General features: G+C 32.5%; 1 protein-coding gene across 1 annotated transcript in view; it reads right to left on the reverse strand.

Annotated features, from left to right (window-relative positions):
- Nucleotides 1–1,906: 1,906 nt before the first annotated feature.
- The window catches only part of LOC126879423 (uncharacterized), a 123,722-nt gene continuing 104,748 nt past the window's right edge, over nucleotides 1,907–20,880 (reverse strand). Inside the window, exons 6-8 of the mRNA XM_050642433.1 lie at nucleotides 17,637–17,930; nucleotides 9,952–10,204; nucleotides 1,907–6,417 (exon numbers count right to left, since the gene is read on the reverse strand). Coding sequence (XP_050498390.1) covers nucleotides 6,265–6,417; nucleotides 9,952–10,204; nucleotides 17,637–17,930 — 700 coding nt within the window. The 3' untranslated portion in view covers nucleotides 1,907–6,264. The remainder of the gene's footprint in view (nucleotides 6,418–9,951; nucleotides 10,205–17,636; nucleotides 17,931–20,880) is intronic.

Genomic DNA, 20,880 nt, shown 5'->3' on the forward strand with positions numbered 1-20,880 from the left:
GTCAGGCGGTTAGTTAGTGTTTGCGCCATTGATTTAAGATGTTAGTACTTAAGGGTTAAAACTTAGTAGGACAAAAACAGAGTATTTGGAATGTTCATTTAAAGATGGAGTTACTACAAATAAAATGGTATCTTTGGATGGTGAAATGATTGTGAAAAGCAATAGTTTTAAGTACCTAGGATCGGTATTACAGAGTAATGGAGAAATAGATGGAGATGCATGCAGTAGAATTAGGGCTGGATGGATGAAGTGGAAAGAAGCGAGTCGTTTGTGTGACAGAAAAATTCCAATGAAGCTGAAGGGAAAATTCTATAAAACAGCCATAAGACCGGCTTAGTCCTGTCGCCACGGGGGGTACAACGGCCTTCTTAATTCAGATGGACTTACCCTAGTTTTTTTTATGTATTTTGACCCGTAGAACACGAATTTTTTGGGTAACAGTTGATCCGGATGTCGATAAGGTTGTTATAAACAAAGAAGTTGAGGAATTACATAACAGCGATTTCTCGCAAAACAAAACATTTTTTTGTATTTTTTGGGTCATTCTAACCAAAAAATGTTCCTACAAGTTTTTTCGTACGATGCATAGTTTTCGAGATAAACGCGGTTGAACTTTCAAAAAATGGAAAAATTGCAAATTTTGAACCCGAATAACGTTTGAACAAAAAATAAAATAGCAATCCTGCTTACCGCCTTTAAAAGTTTAAGTCAAACTATATCTGTTTTCAATATTTGCACTGCTAAAAATTTATTTTTTGATTGTTAAAAAAAGCTATAAACACATACTGTTTCCCGTGCCTAATACATGCGTTTTAATGCATGCTACTTACAAATAGCCCCGCTTGCACTTTTATCTCCTCTACGTACTCGTTCGATTTTAAATGAGAAATCATTGAAACATCACTCAAGCACTAGGTGTTTATAGCTTTGTTTTAACAATAAAATAATATATTTTTGGCCATACAAATAATTAAAACCGATATAATTTGACTTGAACTTTCAAATGCGGTAAGCAGAATTGCTATTTTATTTTTTAATCAAAAGTTTTTCGGGTTCAAAAATTCCAATTTTTCGATTTTTTGAAAGTTCAACCGCGTTTATCTCGGAAACTACGCATCCTACGAAAAAATTTGAAGGAACATTTTTTGGTTAAAATGGCCCAAAAAATACAAAAAAATGTTTTGTTTTGCGAGAAATCGCTGTTATGTGATTCCTCAACTTCTTGGTTTATAACAATCTTATCGACATCCAGATCAACTGTTACCCAAAAAATTCGTGTTCTACAGGTCAAAATACATAAAAAAAACTTGGGTAAGTCCATCTGAATACAGGAGGCCGTTGTACCCCCCCTGGCGACAGGACTAGCTGTGATGTACGGAACTGAATGTTGGGCAGTGAAAAAAAAAGAGGAGCTACAAATGCATGTGGCGGAAATGAAAATGCTTAGATGGATGAGTGGAGTGACAAAGAAGGATAAAATTAGAAATGAGTATATTAGGGGGGTCTAGATGTGGCACCAATTGATGCCAAAATGAGAGAGCATAGGTTAAGATGGTTTGGTCATGTTCAACGTCGAGACGATAATCACCCAATACGAAGAATAGCTGAAGTGCAGATTCCTGGAAGGAATAGGAGAGGAAGACCAAAGAAGACCTGGGGGGAGATGATAAGGCAGGACATGTTGGTAAAGGGGATTAACATTGATATGACCCAAAATAGAATTGTGTGGAGAAATGCAATTAGGGAAGCCGACCCCGCATAGGGATAAGGCAAAGAGAATGATGATGAATGAAAAACAAGGTATTGTACAAAGACCTTAAGACCAGAGACTAATGAGTCTTGCCTGATTTAAGAAGAAGAAGAAATTATGTACATAGTGATGTGAAAACAATAAAACGCTTAAATGTTAAATTCATATTTATTTATTATAAAAATAATATAATTATTATATATTTTACACTGTACAAATAACCTTGTCAGATCATACATTTTAAACCTCATCAAATATTTTTATTGCAAATAACACAATAATAATACAAGCTTTTACCTTTTCTACCAGTAGCGCAACTGATAAAACTAAGGGGCATATTTTTTAATAACAATTTTACCAAATAATATTGTATAGGTACCTATCCTAAAAAATGTTTTCTACTTAAATGATGAAACAGTGATAAACATTCATTTTTAGTGATCGTAAGTTAATATGTTACTGTTAATATGTACTGTTGATAGGTATAAATGATACATAAAAGGCAGTAAGCATAGAAAATTATATATATGCAAATGAAAAATATTAAGATCAAGAATTTATGCAATAATAATTATTTTTCTGTTAGCCCATCAACTCGGATAGGAGCAAGTCTGTTAAACGGCACCTGACTGAAGTAACCATATCATTTGCTGGCACGTGAACGGCACCTGACTGAAGTAACCCGGAAGCGAATGGGTTAAATAGAAAATAGGAAAAAAATTAAACAAAAAAAAAACTAAAAAGGAAATTCAAGAATAAAAAGTGGTTATTGAATGGAAGAAGAAAAGAAAAGAAAAGAAAATCCTTCTAAGATTGTCAAAGAAAAATGTTGTTAATTATAAGTTTTGACAATTATGAAATGAAGAAGGTTAGTAAGGGGTAGATTAAAAATACAACACGACCACAAAAATACTACTACAAGACGACCACTATTACTACTTATAATAGTAATAAGTACATATTGCTAACTCTATAAGCATACAAAATCAATATGTATCAATACAGAAAAAAGGATAAACAAAAATTTAAAGCAGATTAAAAAAACTAACAGATAAGTATGTTTCAATATATTTACAGCAACAGCTAATACTACTTTATCCTCTATCAGGATATAGACCAGGGCGCATCTGTAAAAATATTAGTACATTTGGACGTTGAGAGGTGACTCAATTTTTTTTGCAGAAATTGCTTAAAAATAACTCAAATAATAATATTTGAGTTATCCTCCGTATCAAAAATGTCAGGAACATTGTTTAAATAATCAAAATGTCAAAAAATGAAGGACAAATTCGATTTTTCTCTTCGTTTTTTGAATATAACTTTAAATTATTAATTTTCGAGAAAAGTTGTACTGACATAAAAGTTGCGTAATTAAATTTCCTATAATATAGAATTGGTTAAAAATTTAAAAAATAGTCACACTTGTTGCAAAATGGCAATAGTTGCGAAAAAACCATACAAAAACAAGTATTCGCATTTTACGTTTTTTAACCATTCATGCTACACTTAGGACCTTCATATTTCACTAAGAAAAACATTGTGATACAGTAAAACAATACTGTAAATTTCATTTAGATCAGTTCAATAGGTTTTGCAAAATAAATTTTGCAATCCAGCTTTCGCAAAAAAATTCATTTTTTCAAAATGTTACAGGACTGAAAATAAAGCAGATAACAAGTTGAAATTTTTTTTGCTTATACAAGTATACTGTACCTTTCATTTTCAATTTGCAAAATTAAATTCGATTAACTACCACGGCGTCAGGAATTTTTTTAAATAAACATTAATTATTGGTGCTACGCGCAGGACAGCGGATAGTTTGCTCTGATTGGGCATTCCAAACCTTTGATAATGATACATTTTAGTTTTTATTACATTTGGCTATAAATAAATAAATTTGTTTATTGCAAAATAAAAACACATAATCTGTCCTTTGAAATAACACTTTTTTTAGCAAAAACTTTCTTTGTTCATTTATTTTAACTTAGAAGAATAAAAGTTTATTATTTTTAAACAAATGTAATTGTCTCTAAACAATATTTCACAAACAATAATAAAATTAATTTGATTTTTGTGGAATTAAAATATTAAAATACAACAAAATAAAGAGTAAGAAAATAATATATTAGATAAAGATTGGAAGAAATTTTGGTGGAAATCAACTTGTGTGAATCGAACACCGCTGTCCTGCGCGTAGCACCAAAAATTATTGTTTATTTAAAAAATTTCCTGACGCCGTGGTAATTAATCGATTTAAATTTTGTAAATTGCAGATGAAAGGTACAGTACACTTCTATAAGCAAAAAAAAATTCAACTTGCTATCTGCTTTATTTTCAGTCCTGCAACATTAAAAAGAAATGAATTTTTTTTGCGAAATAGGATTGCAAAATTTATTTTGCAAAATATATTAAACCGATCTTAATGACATTTACAGTGCTGTTTTATATATCATAAAGTTTTTCTGCGTAAAATATGAAGGTCCTAAGTGTAGCATAAATGGTTCAAAAACGTAAAATGCGAATACTTGTTTTTGTATGTTTTTTTTTCGCAATTATTGCTATTTTTCAAAAAGGACGAATATTTTTTAAATTTTTAACCAATTCTATATTGTAGGAAATTTAATTTCGCAACTTTTATGTCAGTACAACTTTTCTCAGAAATGAATAGTTTTAAAGTTATAATCAAAAAACCAATAAAAAATCGAATTTTTCCTTCATATTTTGACATTTTGATTATTTAAACAATGTTCCGGTCTCAAAGTGGGAGGATAACTCAAATATTATTATTTGAGCTATTTTCAAGCAATTTCCGCAAAAAAAAATTGAGTCACCTCTCAACGTCCATCTGAAAACAGATGCTCCCTGGACTAATATGTTATAGATCATTTACACTCTGATCGGAATAGGAATAGACGTGAGCATACTTTTTCTGCCTCCTTTATAGTCAAATTCTTTAACAAATCTTGAAGACTTTTAGTATAAAGGAGGCAAAGAAACAAACCATTTTTGTAACGCGCAAGTGAAAAATAAATGGTTGATCATAATGTCAATACAGAAATGTATTCTCAAGAAGGTATCATGAGGCAAGGATTACTGAAAGGTTAAAAAATAAATCTCAGACAGATAAATAGATCTCTAAATAAAACTAAAGCATTAGGAAAAAAAACGCTTCAATTTGATGCGGGAAAATGGTACTTATAAGTAACAAAGAAGTGAACGAAAAATTTATTTTATATTTGTATGTAGTTAAGTATAAAAGAATCAATTGTTATACACAATGCGAGAGAAGAATTTTTTAGTTAAAAAACTAACTATCTAACCAACAACTAGTGTGGGGAGGACATAGTAAACAGATAATTGGAAAAATTCGGTTTGGTATAATGATTAATTACTGTTCAGTACTACCAATGTTCGAAAACAAAAAGTTCTAAAACATATCTAGAATAGTTTTCTGAAAACTAAATATATTTAAACGTACAAAAAAAAAAGAAAAATGTTCTAGTCTGCATTTAAAATGTTCATTTGTGTAATAAAAAATAAACTCCTTAGTTTTATGGATGTGCTAATTATCGAAATTACAATTTATCCTATAGAAAATTTAATTTCGGAGATTCTACATTTGAACGTACTAAAATACTTTTCAAGATCCAAAACATTTAGAAATTTAAACCCAAAATTTTTGTTGTTTGTTCTCATTGTTTGTCTAAACTAATGAGTAAATTTAAATAAATAAAGACATACTGTTGTTACAGCCTTTGTAACTTATCCACACACCTGTATTTTTTGTCATTCTATATTTACTAAAACGTTTTAATAGTCGATCACAGTAAATTTTTTATTACGTCTAAATTTACAAATTAGAAAACCATAAAAACAATCGTTAAAATCTCCGCTTGCCTAAAGTTCCCATAAATAGCCGGCATTTTGCAGTAACGTACATCCTCAACTCTGAAGTCGGATGATTATCTCGATGTTCTATAATACTCTCTCACGTCCTCAGTTAGGATATTCTCATCTCGCGCTCTGCGTACAAGAATTATTTCGCATTCTCAGAAGACACAATCTCTATCTAGTTCTCAGTCGGACAATACGGAATTTGGAAATCTTGGAAACTTCAGATAATCAACTATTTTTGTATTTTTATATCAACTATAAAATAAAATGTTTGTAGCTCTTAATTTTGTATTTTGGATTAGTTCAAATAATTTACATCTCTCAATATATAGGCAGTGCCCAAACTGTCCAAAGAAACTTGAGATAAAAGAATTGACCAATTTTTTGGTAAGTATAGAACCGTTTTCTTCTTGCTATTAACATCATAAAGTGAAGTTATAGTATTTTTAATTTAAACCTATCCACAACATCTACAGAACCCAGAACCAGTAATTTTTTAAGATAAATATTACTCTTTTAAAGAAAATGGCACTAATCTCTAATTTCTTCTTATCACAAGCCTCTTTATACTGCTTTTAAACATATATGTACAATACTTTTCGACCAGTCTTTTCTATAATTTAACTTTGTGAGATGAAATTGGATTGATGAGAATTACTGGATGAAAATGACAAGTCTTTAATGGGGCGTCCAGAGATATCGACGAACGTTTCTATATTCTGCGATGCTTGCGTTTCCATGTCTTCTTCTTGTAGAGGATCAATTATTGGCACCTAAAACAATTAATTATTATATTTACAGTTATATGCAATTCAGTTTGAATTAGATTGAAGAAGAAATAGTCTACGTTAAAGGAAAACTTTATAGAAAGTATCCAGATCCAATGACTTCACTCAAAAAAATTTAGTTCGTAATATTTATTAACAGTGATTATTGAATAGTATTTCGCTGTAACAACAATTTAATTTTTTGTTTCAACGAACTTTTAGACATTGACATGAACCTTTTTCTCCACAGACCACTGTCGAAGAAGGGTTCCAAAATCGTTCTCGATATCTTTCTTTCAAAAGTATAGATAAGGTTAATTGTCTCTCCTATCATGATCCATGTTTCTACGCTCTATGTTGCTATTGGTCGTAAGACAGTTTTATTTACATTGAACTCTGATGCATATTTTTGGATCCAAACAGCTGCGACAAAGAGAAATATGTTTTGTTAGCAAGCATTATTCGTTTCCTTATTTCTTCCTCCTCGCTGCCGTCCTCAGTTATCTGTTACGCCCAGCTATGTGAGCTGTTTTACTACCTCAATATTAGCGTCGTCTATTGTCAAATTCTGTAAGTTTCTTTGTTTCCTTGCTTGTATTGGGGCTTTAGTTTTATCCACGTTGACGGCTAGCACTATTTCTTTCGTATTTTCTTCAAGCTCTTCATAAAGGTCTTTGTTGTCTCTTGCGGTTCGTCCCATCAAGTTCACATCGTCTGCGTACATCATAATCTGCTTAGACCCATTTAATAATAATATGGAATATGTCTATGTCTATCGTCCTACATATATCTAAGGATTTTTACAGCTTTCGCCGCCTTCCTTCTTTCAGTCAACGTCTCCAATCCTTTCTGTTCTACAATTCTCCTCCTCTAAATTCTCGTCTTTCCATCGCCTCGTCCACTTCATCCCTCCATGAACTTCGGGGTCTATCCCTTCTCCTCTTTTCTATTGGCCTTCAATCCGAAATCATTGATATTCACCTTGTACGATCTGCTCTTCACACATATCCATACCAAATTAAACGTTTTTCTTCGATGTAGCTGAGTACACTCAAAAAAATTTAGTTCGTAATATTGATTAACAGTGATTATTGAAAAGTATTTCGTTGTAACAAAAATTTAATTTTTTGTTTCAACGAACTTTTAGAAGTTGATGAATGTATTTGGTTATTGTCACAATGATTGAATAATAATTGTGAAAATAACTAGAGTACATTAATCAATAACACTCAATTTATTCAGACAATAAGTTAGTTTCGTATATTTAATCTTCTTCTTCTTCTTCTTTAAGATCCATCTTCTATCGAAGGTTGGAAATCATCATGGCAATGCGGACCCTGTTGACTGCCGCTCTAAATAACTCTGAACTACTGCATTCGAACCATTCCCGTAAGTTCTTAAGCCAGGATGTTCTTCGTCTTCCCACATTTCGCTTTAACATTTAATATTTAATAAATAATGGTAATTATGGCAGCAAAGCACTTTCTTGATTTCGTAGATGATAAGTAATTACCTTGGTTTATCGTGACAACGTACAGATTTCATTAAAACAATGTACAAATGTTGTTAATATAGAGTAATATTTGGTTATTCCATAGATGTAAACTGATTGTTGTGACAACGAATGCATTAATCAATCTACTACTGCGTTAAATAACCACAATCAATGCGTTCATGGTAACAATAAACGAAGTTGTTGAAACAATAAATGTTTTGCTTGACCATTTGAAATGTAACGGCTTTTCCTTGTCGTTCTTTGTTAAACAATGCTGTTACCTCTGCCGAAGTGCCGAATAATTTCATTTCGTTTCCAAGTGTAGTCCGTACTGGAAGGAAGTTTTCGTGTGTCTATTATCGTTTTCATTTTTTTTGGAATCCTGAGAAATTTAATTGGTATTTTTGAAAAATTTAAACGCAGAATAAAATATTACAGTATTATCGAGGGTCTGAAGTCCCTGAGAACTTCTATAATGAATATTTTAATAAGTCACAGAGGTGAAAAGAGAAAATTTAGTATGATTTTTAATTTTAAATATACCATTCAAAAGAAACTTTTTGTTTATTTTAAGGGACTTTCAGCCCTCGGTAATAATGTAATCTTTTATTCTGCGTTTAAATTTTTCAAAAATACTTATTAGTTTTCTCAGGATTCCAAAAAAAAAACTAAATGCGTTTAAAAAGATTTCGATCGAAATTTTGCACCTGCGCTCTCTAAAAGGATTAAAGTGTTATACAATTTTGGAATCACTATTTCAAACGCTTTTAAATGAGCTGTCACAAGATGTACTTTCCTATTTAAAAAAACCAAAGTTGTAGCTGTCACCTGAAGAGGGATCGCGTAAAGTTTAGAACATTGATGTTATAATAGACTTTGATTATTTTAAAAATCGACCTGTCCGAACGCTTTGCTTATGTGCTAAAAATAAATAAGTTAATAGGGGGCAGCACTTTTTCCAGCGCACTGTATAAGTGAAATCATATGAGAAATCACACAGTGTAAATTCCATTAGGTTTAGGACAAAAAAGGGGGATTTGCAAAATTATTATTAATAAATTAATATCATACATTGAGCTAATGCATTCAGTAATTATCAATATAAAATACGTTTATAATAGGAATGAACGAAACTGATTGTAGGGATGAATATAATTGCTTATAAGAATAACCGTATTTATTGTGGGAACGAACGGAATTAATTGTAAGAATGAACGGAAATAATTGTAGAAATAAAAGAAATACGTTAGGAGAAATAACACTGTTATTGACACAACGAATAGCCTTCGTCGGTCAACTAACAACGTTGTTGTTTTAATGAATAGTGTTCGTTGGCTCAGTGAACAGTGTTCGTAATATTAATAAATGGATGTTCATCCATTCAATAAACGTAATACATTGGATCAACTAACGAAAATAATGAATTGATGAACATCGCTTTGTTGTTCCAATAAAACCAAGAATTGGACAAATTTTAAGTATTGCTTTTGTTGTCTGAATTAATAATTTTATTAATATTACGTACCTTTTCCGTTGAGTGTTGGTATGTGATCTAAATGAACAATGGGAATGTAGTCTTGAAATAGAAAGACGCATTGAGATGACCAGAAGTGCTTTCTATAAAATGAAAAACTGGGAATAGAAATTAGAACTAGAGTATTGAGATGTTACGTATTATTTGTCGTTCTGTATGGAGCCGCAACCTGGACAATTACGGATGAAACTGAAAAATACTTGCCAGCTTTACGATGTGGTGTTATCCAAGAATGTGAAAAATATCATGGACACAACACGTAACACACTCGCAAATATTAAGAAAGATGAAAAAGGAACAAAGAAATAGTCAATACCACGAAGGAAAGACAAATGAGCTACTACAAAAAGAGGACTGGCGAAACTACCTGGATAAATAATTTAAAGCAGTGGAGAGGAAAAACAACAATAGAACTTTTCAGAACCGCTGCACACAGAGTAAAATAAGTCATGATAATCGCCAATCTCCTTAAAGGATGAGGTACACGAAGATGAAAATAATTTTAATTTACCTTAGATCGTGACACTTCACTTGCACCATCTTCTGAATCTCTGTCATCGATGGATTTTCTTCTGTCTGCGTTGCCAGAATAAGGCACTCTTTTTTCTACGGCGTTGGAAGCTTCTGCCGTCTCTCCACTTTCATTGGAGTTTGCTTCTGCTGCTTCTACAAAAGCTGATGACAATTCTCCGCTCAGTTTGCTGACTGTTTGAGTAGCTACATCGTACATGAATATCTCTTGCTGTTTGTCCTTCGAAGGAGAGCTAAAAATAATGTTTATTAGAATATTTATGCCTAGTTGCACCAACAGATCTTAAACTCCAGCTTAGCTAAGCTCTACTTATAGATAGGGCCTCCTTGAGTATCACTTACGTTGCACCATAATTTTAGATTCTTACCTTATTATCAATTATATCTATTATTATATTATAGTATTCTTATTGTAATATATTATGATTATATTATATTAATTCCCATGATATTCTCGACTTAAGCCTAAGATCTGTTGGTGCAACCGGGCATTAGTTCTCTTCTAAGTTTTATATAATGTGCACTATGAAATTTTTGCCTGACTCCCATGCATAGAATAAGTGATGACATACAAACAAAATAACTAATATGGTACGGCCATCTACAGAGAATGCCAGATGACAGGATCCCTAAATAGATTTTGACGTGGACACCACAAGGGAGGAGGAAAAGAGGAAACCCGAGAAGTATCTGGAGGGAGGGAATCCCTCTAGGTCTGTGGTTAAACATAGAAGAATGGCGGTTAGGAGTCGGAAGGCGTTGGAGATCGCTGTAAAATATGAAATTATTGTCATATAATTAATAATATGTGACGATAATATAATTTTATCGGCTAGAGTACGCCAATGAAATAAGTAAAACCTGTTTTTGTTCTGTCTCGGACGATATAAAAGTCGGAAGGAAACGCCTAGTTGATTATTATTCTTGGAGCGTTGATCGAAGAATAATAAACAACAACGAGGTATAAGAGGTGAGTTATCCCGATCATTTTCCGCCATCGTTTTGGTGCGCTGAACGAATCCGACGGTTTTTCCTTTTACCTATCCTTATACGAGCGGTGATCGTATTTCCCAACATGTCTTTTCCCCTGGCGAGCTGAGCGAGATTTCCTCTTCTTATACGTCCATTTCATATTAATAAAAGTAATTCCTAATCCACGCGATCGTCAATATCACCCATTCATGTACAAAATATCGTCACATCGATTCGAACCGAAAGCTCGATGCGTTAATATATTTTATTAACGAAATTAACGAGTAATTAAGGCTAATTATCTTATCTTTTGTATGTTTTGATTCCAAATAAAAATGTCTTAAAAAGTGAACTTTTGTCTTCGACAAATTTTGTTACCTGGAGCAACAAACGCAACGACCACGTTACAAATTATTCTTCTTATTTTATCGGAAGGTAAATAACCTCATAGTTAAATTAAAGTATAGATATCTATTACAATTATACAGGGTATTTGGTAGGTCGATGGAAATTTTTCAAGGGATAATAGGGGACGCCATTTGCAAAATTTTTTGCTTATAATGTATCGCTCAAACTGTTAAGGTTTCCGAAATAAAGTTAAAGTCAATATTCGAAAATAAGGCTGCTCGTCTATTTTATTTTTAAAAATAATTATCTAAGCGAGATACTTCCCTGACATACAAAATGCCTTACGTATTACTTGCTCAGGTGCGGGAGCACGCCAAATAGAATTCTATTTTGCTGAAGTCACAAAATAGAATTTCATAATGGGAGAATCGACGGTTACTAGGTAACGTGACGTCACTAAAATAGAATTCTATTTGGCGTGCTCCTGCACCAGATTGTAAAAACCCTTTGTTGTTAATGCAACTCCAAACACAATTCGGATGTCAAAACAGTAAAACGCACCTTTCATACGCATACAATAACCATGTTTATAAACCAAAATAAACCACTTCATAGCAGGTAGATTTTTGTTAGCATAGCAGGTAGATTGTTTTTTGTTTGTTATGCGTTCGGAGAATGACGATAGCTGATGGAAATTGTATGCGAAGAGTCAGTGTTGTAGGTTTACATTTTTATTCAGTTCGTAAAACAGGGAGGTAGTACGCCTAGATAATTTTTAAACGTGAAATAGACGGTTGTCGAATATTGACAAATTTAACTTTATTTCGGAAACCTTAACAGTTTGAGCGATACAATATTAGCAAAAAATTTTGCAAATGGCGTCCCCTATTATGCCTTAAAAAAATTCCATCGACCTACCAAACACCCTGTATAGGTTAAAGTAAAGTTAAGAGTAAAGTGAGATTACAAATTGGGGTATAATTTGTGATTAAACAAAACGAATTAAAGCCTACACAGAACAAGATTGGAGGACACCAGAATAGTCAAGATAGCTGGACACTAAAATCACAAAATTTAAGAAACATAATCCAATAAACACAAGATATGGGCCTAACAAAGAAGGATAAGAAAGAAAGTTAATACATATTACTGGTTCTAAACAAAATTTTGTAGATACTAAAATAAGTCCTCAGTCCACAGAGATAAGTTACCAGAGAAAACAAGAAAAAAGAAATTGGAGAGAAATGTTCAGACACCAATGATCAGTTATATTATATAATATTAATATTTGTAACTTCCGTTAAAATATTCTAACATTCATATTTTTGGTTGATTTATTATGAATTCTTCGTTTCTAAACAATCGAAAACATTTCTTAAATCTAAAATATCACAATAATGAAGACCATGGGAGACTCACGCATCTTACCTTAACTTTGCTTGTTTAAAGAAACTGTAACCATTACCAAGGTAGAAAGTGAGGCTGAGTTATTAATAACTTATCTGCATTTTAAACTTCTCAAGAAATTTGCCACGCTATTGTGAAAACGAAAGAAGAGCTCATCAAACTGCACTAAAAATGTGCTTAACAACAACAACGTTTAACAACAATACGATATTCGTCATAGATAAGTTACAAACTTTTTAAAGTCGTTGTGGCAGAAATAAATCTCGATAGAAAATTTGATTTATAGGTACAATTCACGGATAAAGCAATTTTAGCAGATGGTTCGCCGTTTCTACTGATAAATCGATCGATTAGCCCACTAACCTAACGAGGTGATTGGAACTCTGGATTGTTTATTATCACATTTTGGTGTACAGGGATATTTCAGGCAATCGCAACAGTTAATAATAGAGCTCGGATTTAAAAGCATAACGAAACATAAACCGTAACGATTTTATGAAAAAAAAAATTTTTTTTATTCTTCTTCTTCTTCTTCTTCTTCTTCTTCTTCTTCTTCTTCAGGTGCCATACCCGCTAGGGAGGTTGTCAATCATCATAGCTATTTTAATTTTTGAGGCAGTAGCTCTAAATAGTTGTTTTGAGCTGCATCCAAACCATTCTAGGCCAGGGTAATAAGACAAAAATATACCCCGTTCGTGACACTTCAGCAGCCAGGGTACTGAAGCGTTTTTTCGACAAGTAACACCTATAGGAACAAATTGTAACTATTTCCTGCGTAGGATCTGGCGGCCATTTTTATTTATAAACAATTAACTGTCAAAAAATGGCATTTTTCCCTTTTTTTTCAAATCAATGGAGAACAGCGAAACTTATGATTTTTTTAGTACAAATATCTTTGAGATTATGGAAGAAGCTTTAAAAGACATATTACAAAGTTTGATATACTCACTTATTGTTAATATAATTGCGAAAAAAGGTCGGAATTGCCAAAAAAAATATTTTCGCAATAACTGTTGTAAAAATTAGTGTAAATACAGGTTTGAAATTTTTATCAAATGAGGGTTCTTTGGTGCTTAATATGTGATAAAAATTTCATGGCGATTCATTCAATTGTTTAAATTTTATTCAAATTGTTTATCCCAGGGAGCATTTTTTTTGCAATAACATAAGTCAGAAAAACATGACGTTAGAACCATTCCACAGGTGTCAAATGAAAGATCATGAGCTATATTTTGAACTTGTTTTAAAAAAATCGAATGAAAAATGCATTTATTAGTATTAAATAATTATGCAAAAGTATCGTAAATCTTTCCTTATAAACTTTTTGAATAACTTTTTTCAAAAAATTAACTTTTTTACCCTGTTTTAAGTGCACAACTACCAAGTAATGTTATTTATATCATAATTGATAAAAAATTATAATAAATAAATATAATTTCTTATATAACAAAATAAAAAGTTTATAAGGAAAGATTTACGATACTTTTGCATAATTATTTATTACTAATAAATGCATTTTTTATTCGCTTTTTTAAACCAAGTTGAAAACATAGCTCATGCTCTTTCATTTGACATCTGTGAAATGGTTCTGACGTCATGTTTTCCTGACTTATGTTATTGCAAAAACAATGCTCTCTGGGATAAACAATTTGAATAAAATTTAAACAATTCAATGAATCGCTTTGAAATTTTTATCACATATTAAGCACCAAAGAACCCTTATATGACAAAAATTTCAAAGCTGTACACTAATTTTTACAATAGATATTGCAAAATTATTTTTTTTTGCAATTCCGACCTTTTTTCGCAATTATATTAACAATAAATGAGTATATCAAACTTTGTAATACGTCATTTTAAAGCTATTTCCATAATCTCAAAGATATTTGTACTAAAAAAACCATAAGTTTCTGTGTTTTCCATTGATTTGAAAAAAACAAAGGGGAAAATGCCATTTTTTGACACTTAATTGTTTATAAATAAAAATGGCCGCCAGATCCTGCGCAGGAAATAGTTACAATTTGCTCTTTTAGGTATTACCTGTCGAAAAAACGCTTCAGTACCCTGGCTGCTCGAGTGTCATGGGAAAAACCTTATTACCCTGGACTATTCTCTTAGGTTCTTCAGCCATTAAATTCGTCTTCTTCCGATGCTTCTTCTGTCATCTATCTTTCCTTACATTACGAGTCGCAGGATGCCATACTTCTCGCCCCGCATCACATGTCCGAGATACTGTAGATTTCTTTCTTTAATTGTAAGTTCAACTTCCTTCTCTTTACCTATTCTTCTCAGTACTTCATTGTTCGTAACTCTATCTACCCAGGAAACCCTCATAATTCTTCTCTAGGTCCACATTTCAAAGGCGTTAAGTCGTCTCGTTGTCTCTACATTTAACGTACATGATTCCACTCAGTACACTGTATACGTAACATTTTGTTAGGCGTACTTTAAGAGCTAATGTTAAATGTTTGCTACATATATAGGACCTTTTTCATTTTCATAAAATTAGAACGTGCTTTTTCGATTCTGACTTTGATTTCTGCAGTGTAGTCATTATTTTCTGTTATAAGTGTTCCTAGGTAAGTGTAATTTTTTACTCTTTCCATCTGCTGGCCCTCTACTATCAAGATTTCGTTATTATTATGGTTGTTTTTATTAATTTTCATAAACTTCGTCTTTTTGATATTGAGAGAGAGAGTCCGTACTCCCTACTACACCTTACTATTTTACTCATGAGTCTTTGCAGGTCTTATAAACTATCGGCTATTATTACTGTATCATCGTCATATCTGATGTTGTTAACTAAGATTCCATTTACTTTTATGCCGACTGTTTTATCTTCAAGAGTTTCTCGCATTACCTCTTCAGAATAAGCGTCAAATAATAGAGGTGATAGTATGGAGCCTTGCCTGACTCCTCTCTTAATACCATTTCTTCAGATGTTTCTTTTTCAATTCTTACTATTGCTAGCTGATTGTAATAGAGGTGTGTTATTAGTCTTAAATCTCTTTCATATAGGTTTTTAGTTTTCAGAATTTCCATGAGTCGATCATATTTTACTTTATCAAACGCTTTATTGTAGTCTATAAAACAGACGTAAAGTGGACGGTTAAGATCCAAACATCTTTGTGTCAGCACGTTGTAGGAGAAACTTTATCAGCTTGCTAGGTAATTCATCTGGACCAGCAGATTTATTGGTTCGCATAGAGTCTATTGCCTGATTAACCTCTGATTTGGTTATATCTGGGCCCACATCTCCGGTTTGGCTATCTACGGATCTACTAGCTTCTCTCTGGTCATGAAATAGTTCCTCGATGTACTCTTTCCATCGTCGTAGTTTTCGTTCTGTCTCCATTATAATATTTCCATTATAATACCTATATTATATTATATAATATATCATTTTTTATTAAAGCTGATTTATGTTAGGACGGGCCGTGTACGACACGGGCTGTGGGAGAACCGGGCTCGACACGGGGTTTTGATTTATTATGCTACGACGGGTTGCTTACGGCTTCTGCAGTAAGGCGATGGGCAGTCCACCCAGCATGGATATTATAAATAGCTGACTACTTCCTCACACATGCAATTAAATGTTCGTCATTCATTGCAGAATGTAACTTCTTCTTCTTTAGCAGCCTCTTCTGGTCCAGTCTTGGACATAGGCCTCCCCTTCTGTTTTCTATGTTCGCCTGCCTGGAGCTATCTTGTGCTAGTTTCTTTCTGCTTTTTCATTTATGTCGTCGATCCATTTTTCTTGCAGTCTTCCTGTCCCTCGTTTATGTGCTCTTTGTCGCCATTGTGTTATTCTCTTTGCCCACGTCTCTTCGCTTTCTCTTGCCACATATCCTGCTCATTTCCATTTAGATGTTGCGATAGCTTCGACCTAGCGACCAATGCCAGGTTAAAGGCCTAGAAGTCCAGGTATATTAGTTCTACATCATCTGGATCATCTCAGAGTGGTTGGGGGTAGTTACCCCCTACGATAGGGGTTGATGAAGTAAACACTACTTACATTATATTCATTTATTATCAACTCGGAGTACGACTGTAAAGAGTTGGTGTGCTAATGTACGTTCACCCTCTGGTGTATCTCAATTATCAATGATGATTGATCACGAAATGAAATTAGAATGCCTCCCGATGTTTTCTGTGTATATAAATAAAAGAGAAAGTGTTGATATTATTTATGCTGAGTCAACTTTGGCCATGAATTAGGAATATGTAATATTGAATAGCTGACACCGCAGGATTGACAACTCACAACGTGTGTTTGTTTACCAAGGACATTTAAATTTTAAAAGAGTGTGTCTTGCTCTTAATTGGATGCTTAATAATGGATGCTGTGAATCCCAATACACAGGCATTAGTATGTTGCAATTCGCATGGTTACTGGTGCGAAGAGAAAACGGTCCCTTGCCACTTATGTGCAACTAGGAGTTGTAAAAGGGAGTCCAGTTGCCGATACTAGCATCCAATTCCAGTCCCGAGCAGGTTCCAAGAACCATCTCTTAAGAAGGGGACAATGTTACGAAAATGCTTTCAAATGACTTAGATCGAGCTCTCTTGTAAACACACCGTCGAGCTACCGGTTTTCAGGTAGCTAAGGTCTATTTGTTCTGTATTATTCGGCTTTCGCGTCGAATAGAATCGAAAATACTGGAACAATGTACTAGACATATCGTCGCCACCAAATCGAAGGTTCCTGATCAGACGCATACTAGTATATAAGAGAGAGTTTGTGTGAAACGGACTTAGTTGTAAATTTCGATATTAAGTGCGTGGTTATTGATACATGTAAAATAACTTGTACAAAGTAATTAGATATAAATTATATGTGTTAGTATATGTTTTAATGTATAAATTAAAAATAAAGAATATAAAGTGTTTTCAATTAGAATAAAGTTAATAAATAAGTAAAATTATAACAATACTTACTCTGCAATCAACAAAATAACCGATTGCTTGGCACTAGTAGTCTTATTCTCGTTCTCCAAAAACCTTCTAAAATTATCCATTGAAGGATTCAATAATAATTCTTTGAGTGCTGTCCCTTCGATCAAATCCATATCAGACGGTACGGAGTCTCCCGTAGCTTCCCTTGTTTTCCTTTCAGCGGAAAAGTCGAAGTTCACTGGAGCCAGGACAACCACACTAGAAATTCTCTTCCCTTTTAGTTCGGGAACGTCTGGAATGGGGAATTGTGTTCCGTTGATTTTCAAGGGCAGATACCTATCAAAATAAAATAAAAGGATGTAATAAAATGTTATTTTTCATTTACCGAAAAAACAAAAACTAAATATGTATTTTATTATTAATTATTTATATGGGAAATAAGCCACAATTAAAATGAAAAAAATAATTTTATTAACGTTTCGACGCCCAAATCGGGTGCCGTTGTCAAAATACAAAATATTACTAAAATAAACTAAAGTGTTGTTGCTAAGCAAAAAAATTCTTCTAATAATTTATTTAATCTCACTCATTTATATTGGCAATTCAGACATATATTATACATTTTAAAGTAGAAGACTTTAAAATGATATTGCCAATATTTATGAGTTGCGTTCCTGGGACGACTTACTGAAAGATAGTTCATTCGATTACATGAAATTAACCCCAACTCAAGAATATCCGTCATAAAAAATTTATAGCATGTGATATGTCTTTAAAAAGACAACCAAATGCAACGACAGTAAAATTCTCGCGTTAGAGACTTCATAGTAAATCACAAGGGAAACCAGGAAAAACCCTGTGATACTATCCCGACATCGTAAGTATTTGGTCTTACATTAATTTACTCTCAAAAAATAATACCAAATTCTGACTTGTAACATGTTTAAATTATAAATAATATTAATAATACTAGATATATAAGTAATACTAAAATATAAAATATGTACTAGCTCGATATTATTGACTTACTAATCTTGGTATTTTCTTTCTATTGACTTCCTCTTTCAGTATGGGTAACCACATCCTACTGCATTCTACCGAGGAATTTGCGACACAATTGGTTTCATTTAGCATAATTAGAGCCGCTTCTTTGATTTTTCTCTTTTTACTATCTGATTCTTTCAGGACTATACTTGAATCTCTCCACTGAACTCTATGTTCATTATCCCATGCGTGTTGACATATTTGAGATCTCTCAAATTCTCTATTTTTAATATAAGATTGATGTTCACTTATTCTAACGTCTAATGGTCTTGATGTCTCACATTGTGAATGCGAACAATTTTATTTAGGTGAGACATCAAGACCATTAGACGTTAGAATAAGTGAACATCAATCTTATATTAAAAATAGAGAATTTGAGAGATCTCAAATATGTCAACACGCATGGGATAATGAACATAGAGTTCAGTGGAGAGATTCAAGTATAGTCCTGAAAGAATCAGATAGTAAAAAGAGAAAAATCAAAGAAGCGGCTCTAATTATGCTAAATGAAACCAATTGTGTCGCAAATTCCTCGGTAGAATGCAGTAGGATGTGGTTACCCATACTGAAAGAGGAAGTCAATAGAAAGAAAATACCAAGATTAGTAAGTCAATAATATCGAGCTAGTACATATTTTATATTTTAGTATTACTTATATATCTAGTATTATTAATATTATTTATAATTTAAACATGTTACAAGTCAGAATTTGGTATTATTTTTTGAGAGTAAATTAATGTAAGACCAAATACTTACGATGTCGGGATAGTATCACAGGGTTTTTCCTGGTTTCCCTTGTGATTTACTATGAAGTCTCTAACGCGAGAATTTTACTGTCGTTGCATTTGGTTGTCTTTTTAAAGACATATCACATGCTATAAATTTTTTATGACGGATATTCTTGAGTTGGGGTTAATTTCATGTAATCGAATGAACTATCTTTCAGTAAGTCGTCCCAGGAACGCAACTCATAAATATTGGCAATATCATTTTAAAGTCTTCTACTTTAAAATGTATAATATATGTCTGAATTGCCAATATAAATGAGTGAGATTAAATAAATTATTAGAAGAATTTTTTTGCTTAGCAACAACACTTTAGTTTATTTTAGTAATATTTTGTATTTTGACAACGGCACCCGATTTGGGCGTCGAAACGTTAATAAAATTATTTTTTTTATTTTAATTGTGGCTTATTTCCCATATAAATAATTAATCATAAAAATGCCACAAGGAAATAGCTTCAGAACAACATGTATTTTATTTGATGAAAACAAGTATAATTAATAAGAATAAGCAATATAGGTATTTTAAAATACTGAATCTATCTGAAATCGAGAGGGAAGAAAGACAACTGAAGGGTCAGAGGGAAAAACGATGAATGTCAATTTTTGGTCATTTTTTGATTTTTGTGCAGTTTGTTAGCTTAGAAAGAGTAGGTACTATCAATCTGTGAATGGCCAAGGGGAAATAACGACAAGAATCGTCTTATAAAGACCTCACAAGATTGGATGCAAGGGGGACAAATACTATATGTAACTTTGTTTCTTATTTTATCGAAAATGCTTCCAGATAGACATTCATCGTTCTTACCCCTGACCCTTCAACTAGTTTCAAATGCAGTGGCCAGAAGTTTCTTTGCAGCAGAAACAAAAAAAATTGATTGGGACAAACAAGATCTTAAATATTAATGTGACAAAATAGTAGGGAAAAACAAAAACAATGGTATACGAAACAATAGTACGAAGTATCTTGACATATGCAGCAGAAAGAATACTGGAGAAGATGCAGTGGCCCGATGTAGTTTTCTTCCAATTTCTTGGCGAGTCGTTTATATATAGAGAGCGGAATATAATGCAAAGTGCATATAGATGCATATATTGCATATTTTCAGACAACAAACACAACATTGCATATTTAAGCTAAACACGATTTATTTTGCATATTTAAAAATAAATTATATAAAAGTTTAAAATTTTCCTCTCTTAGTTGGAATTTTATAACTTCGATATGAACGAGCTCGTTATTTATCTATCTATCGCTCATCTGGACTTTCCCATTACTACCTGAATTTAACAATTATGGGTGTTCCCAGAAAAATATTATTTTATTAGCGTAGCAAGTCGTAGGTACCTACCTGCTTTTAAGGGTCTAATATTTATTTGGTCAGTTTCCGGCCAACATTTGTTTAAAGTAAACGTTGTATCGTATTTAGTGTTTTTGAAGTGATTGGTATATATTAA

Source organism: Diabrotica virgifera, chromosome 2 (genome assembly GCF_917563875.1).
Source record: "Diabrotica virgifera virgifera chromosome 2, PGI_DIABVI_V3a".
In the NCBI taxonomy this organism is placed as follows: Eukaryota; Metazoa; Arthropoda; class Insecta; order Coleoptera; family Chrysomelidae; genus Diabrotica; species Diabrotica virgifera.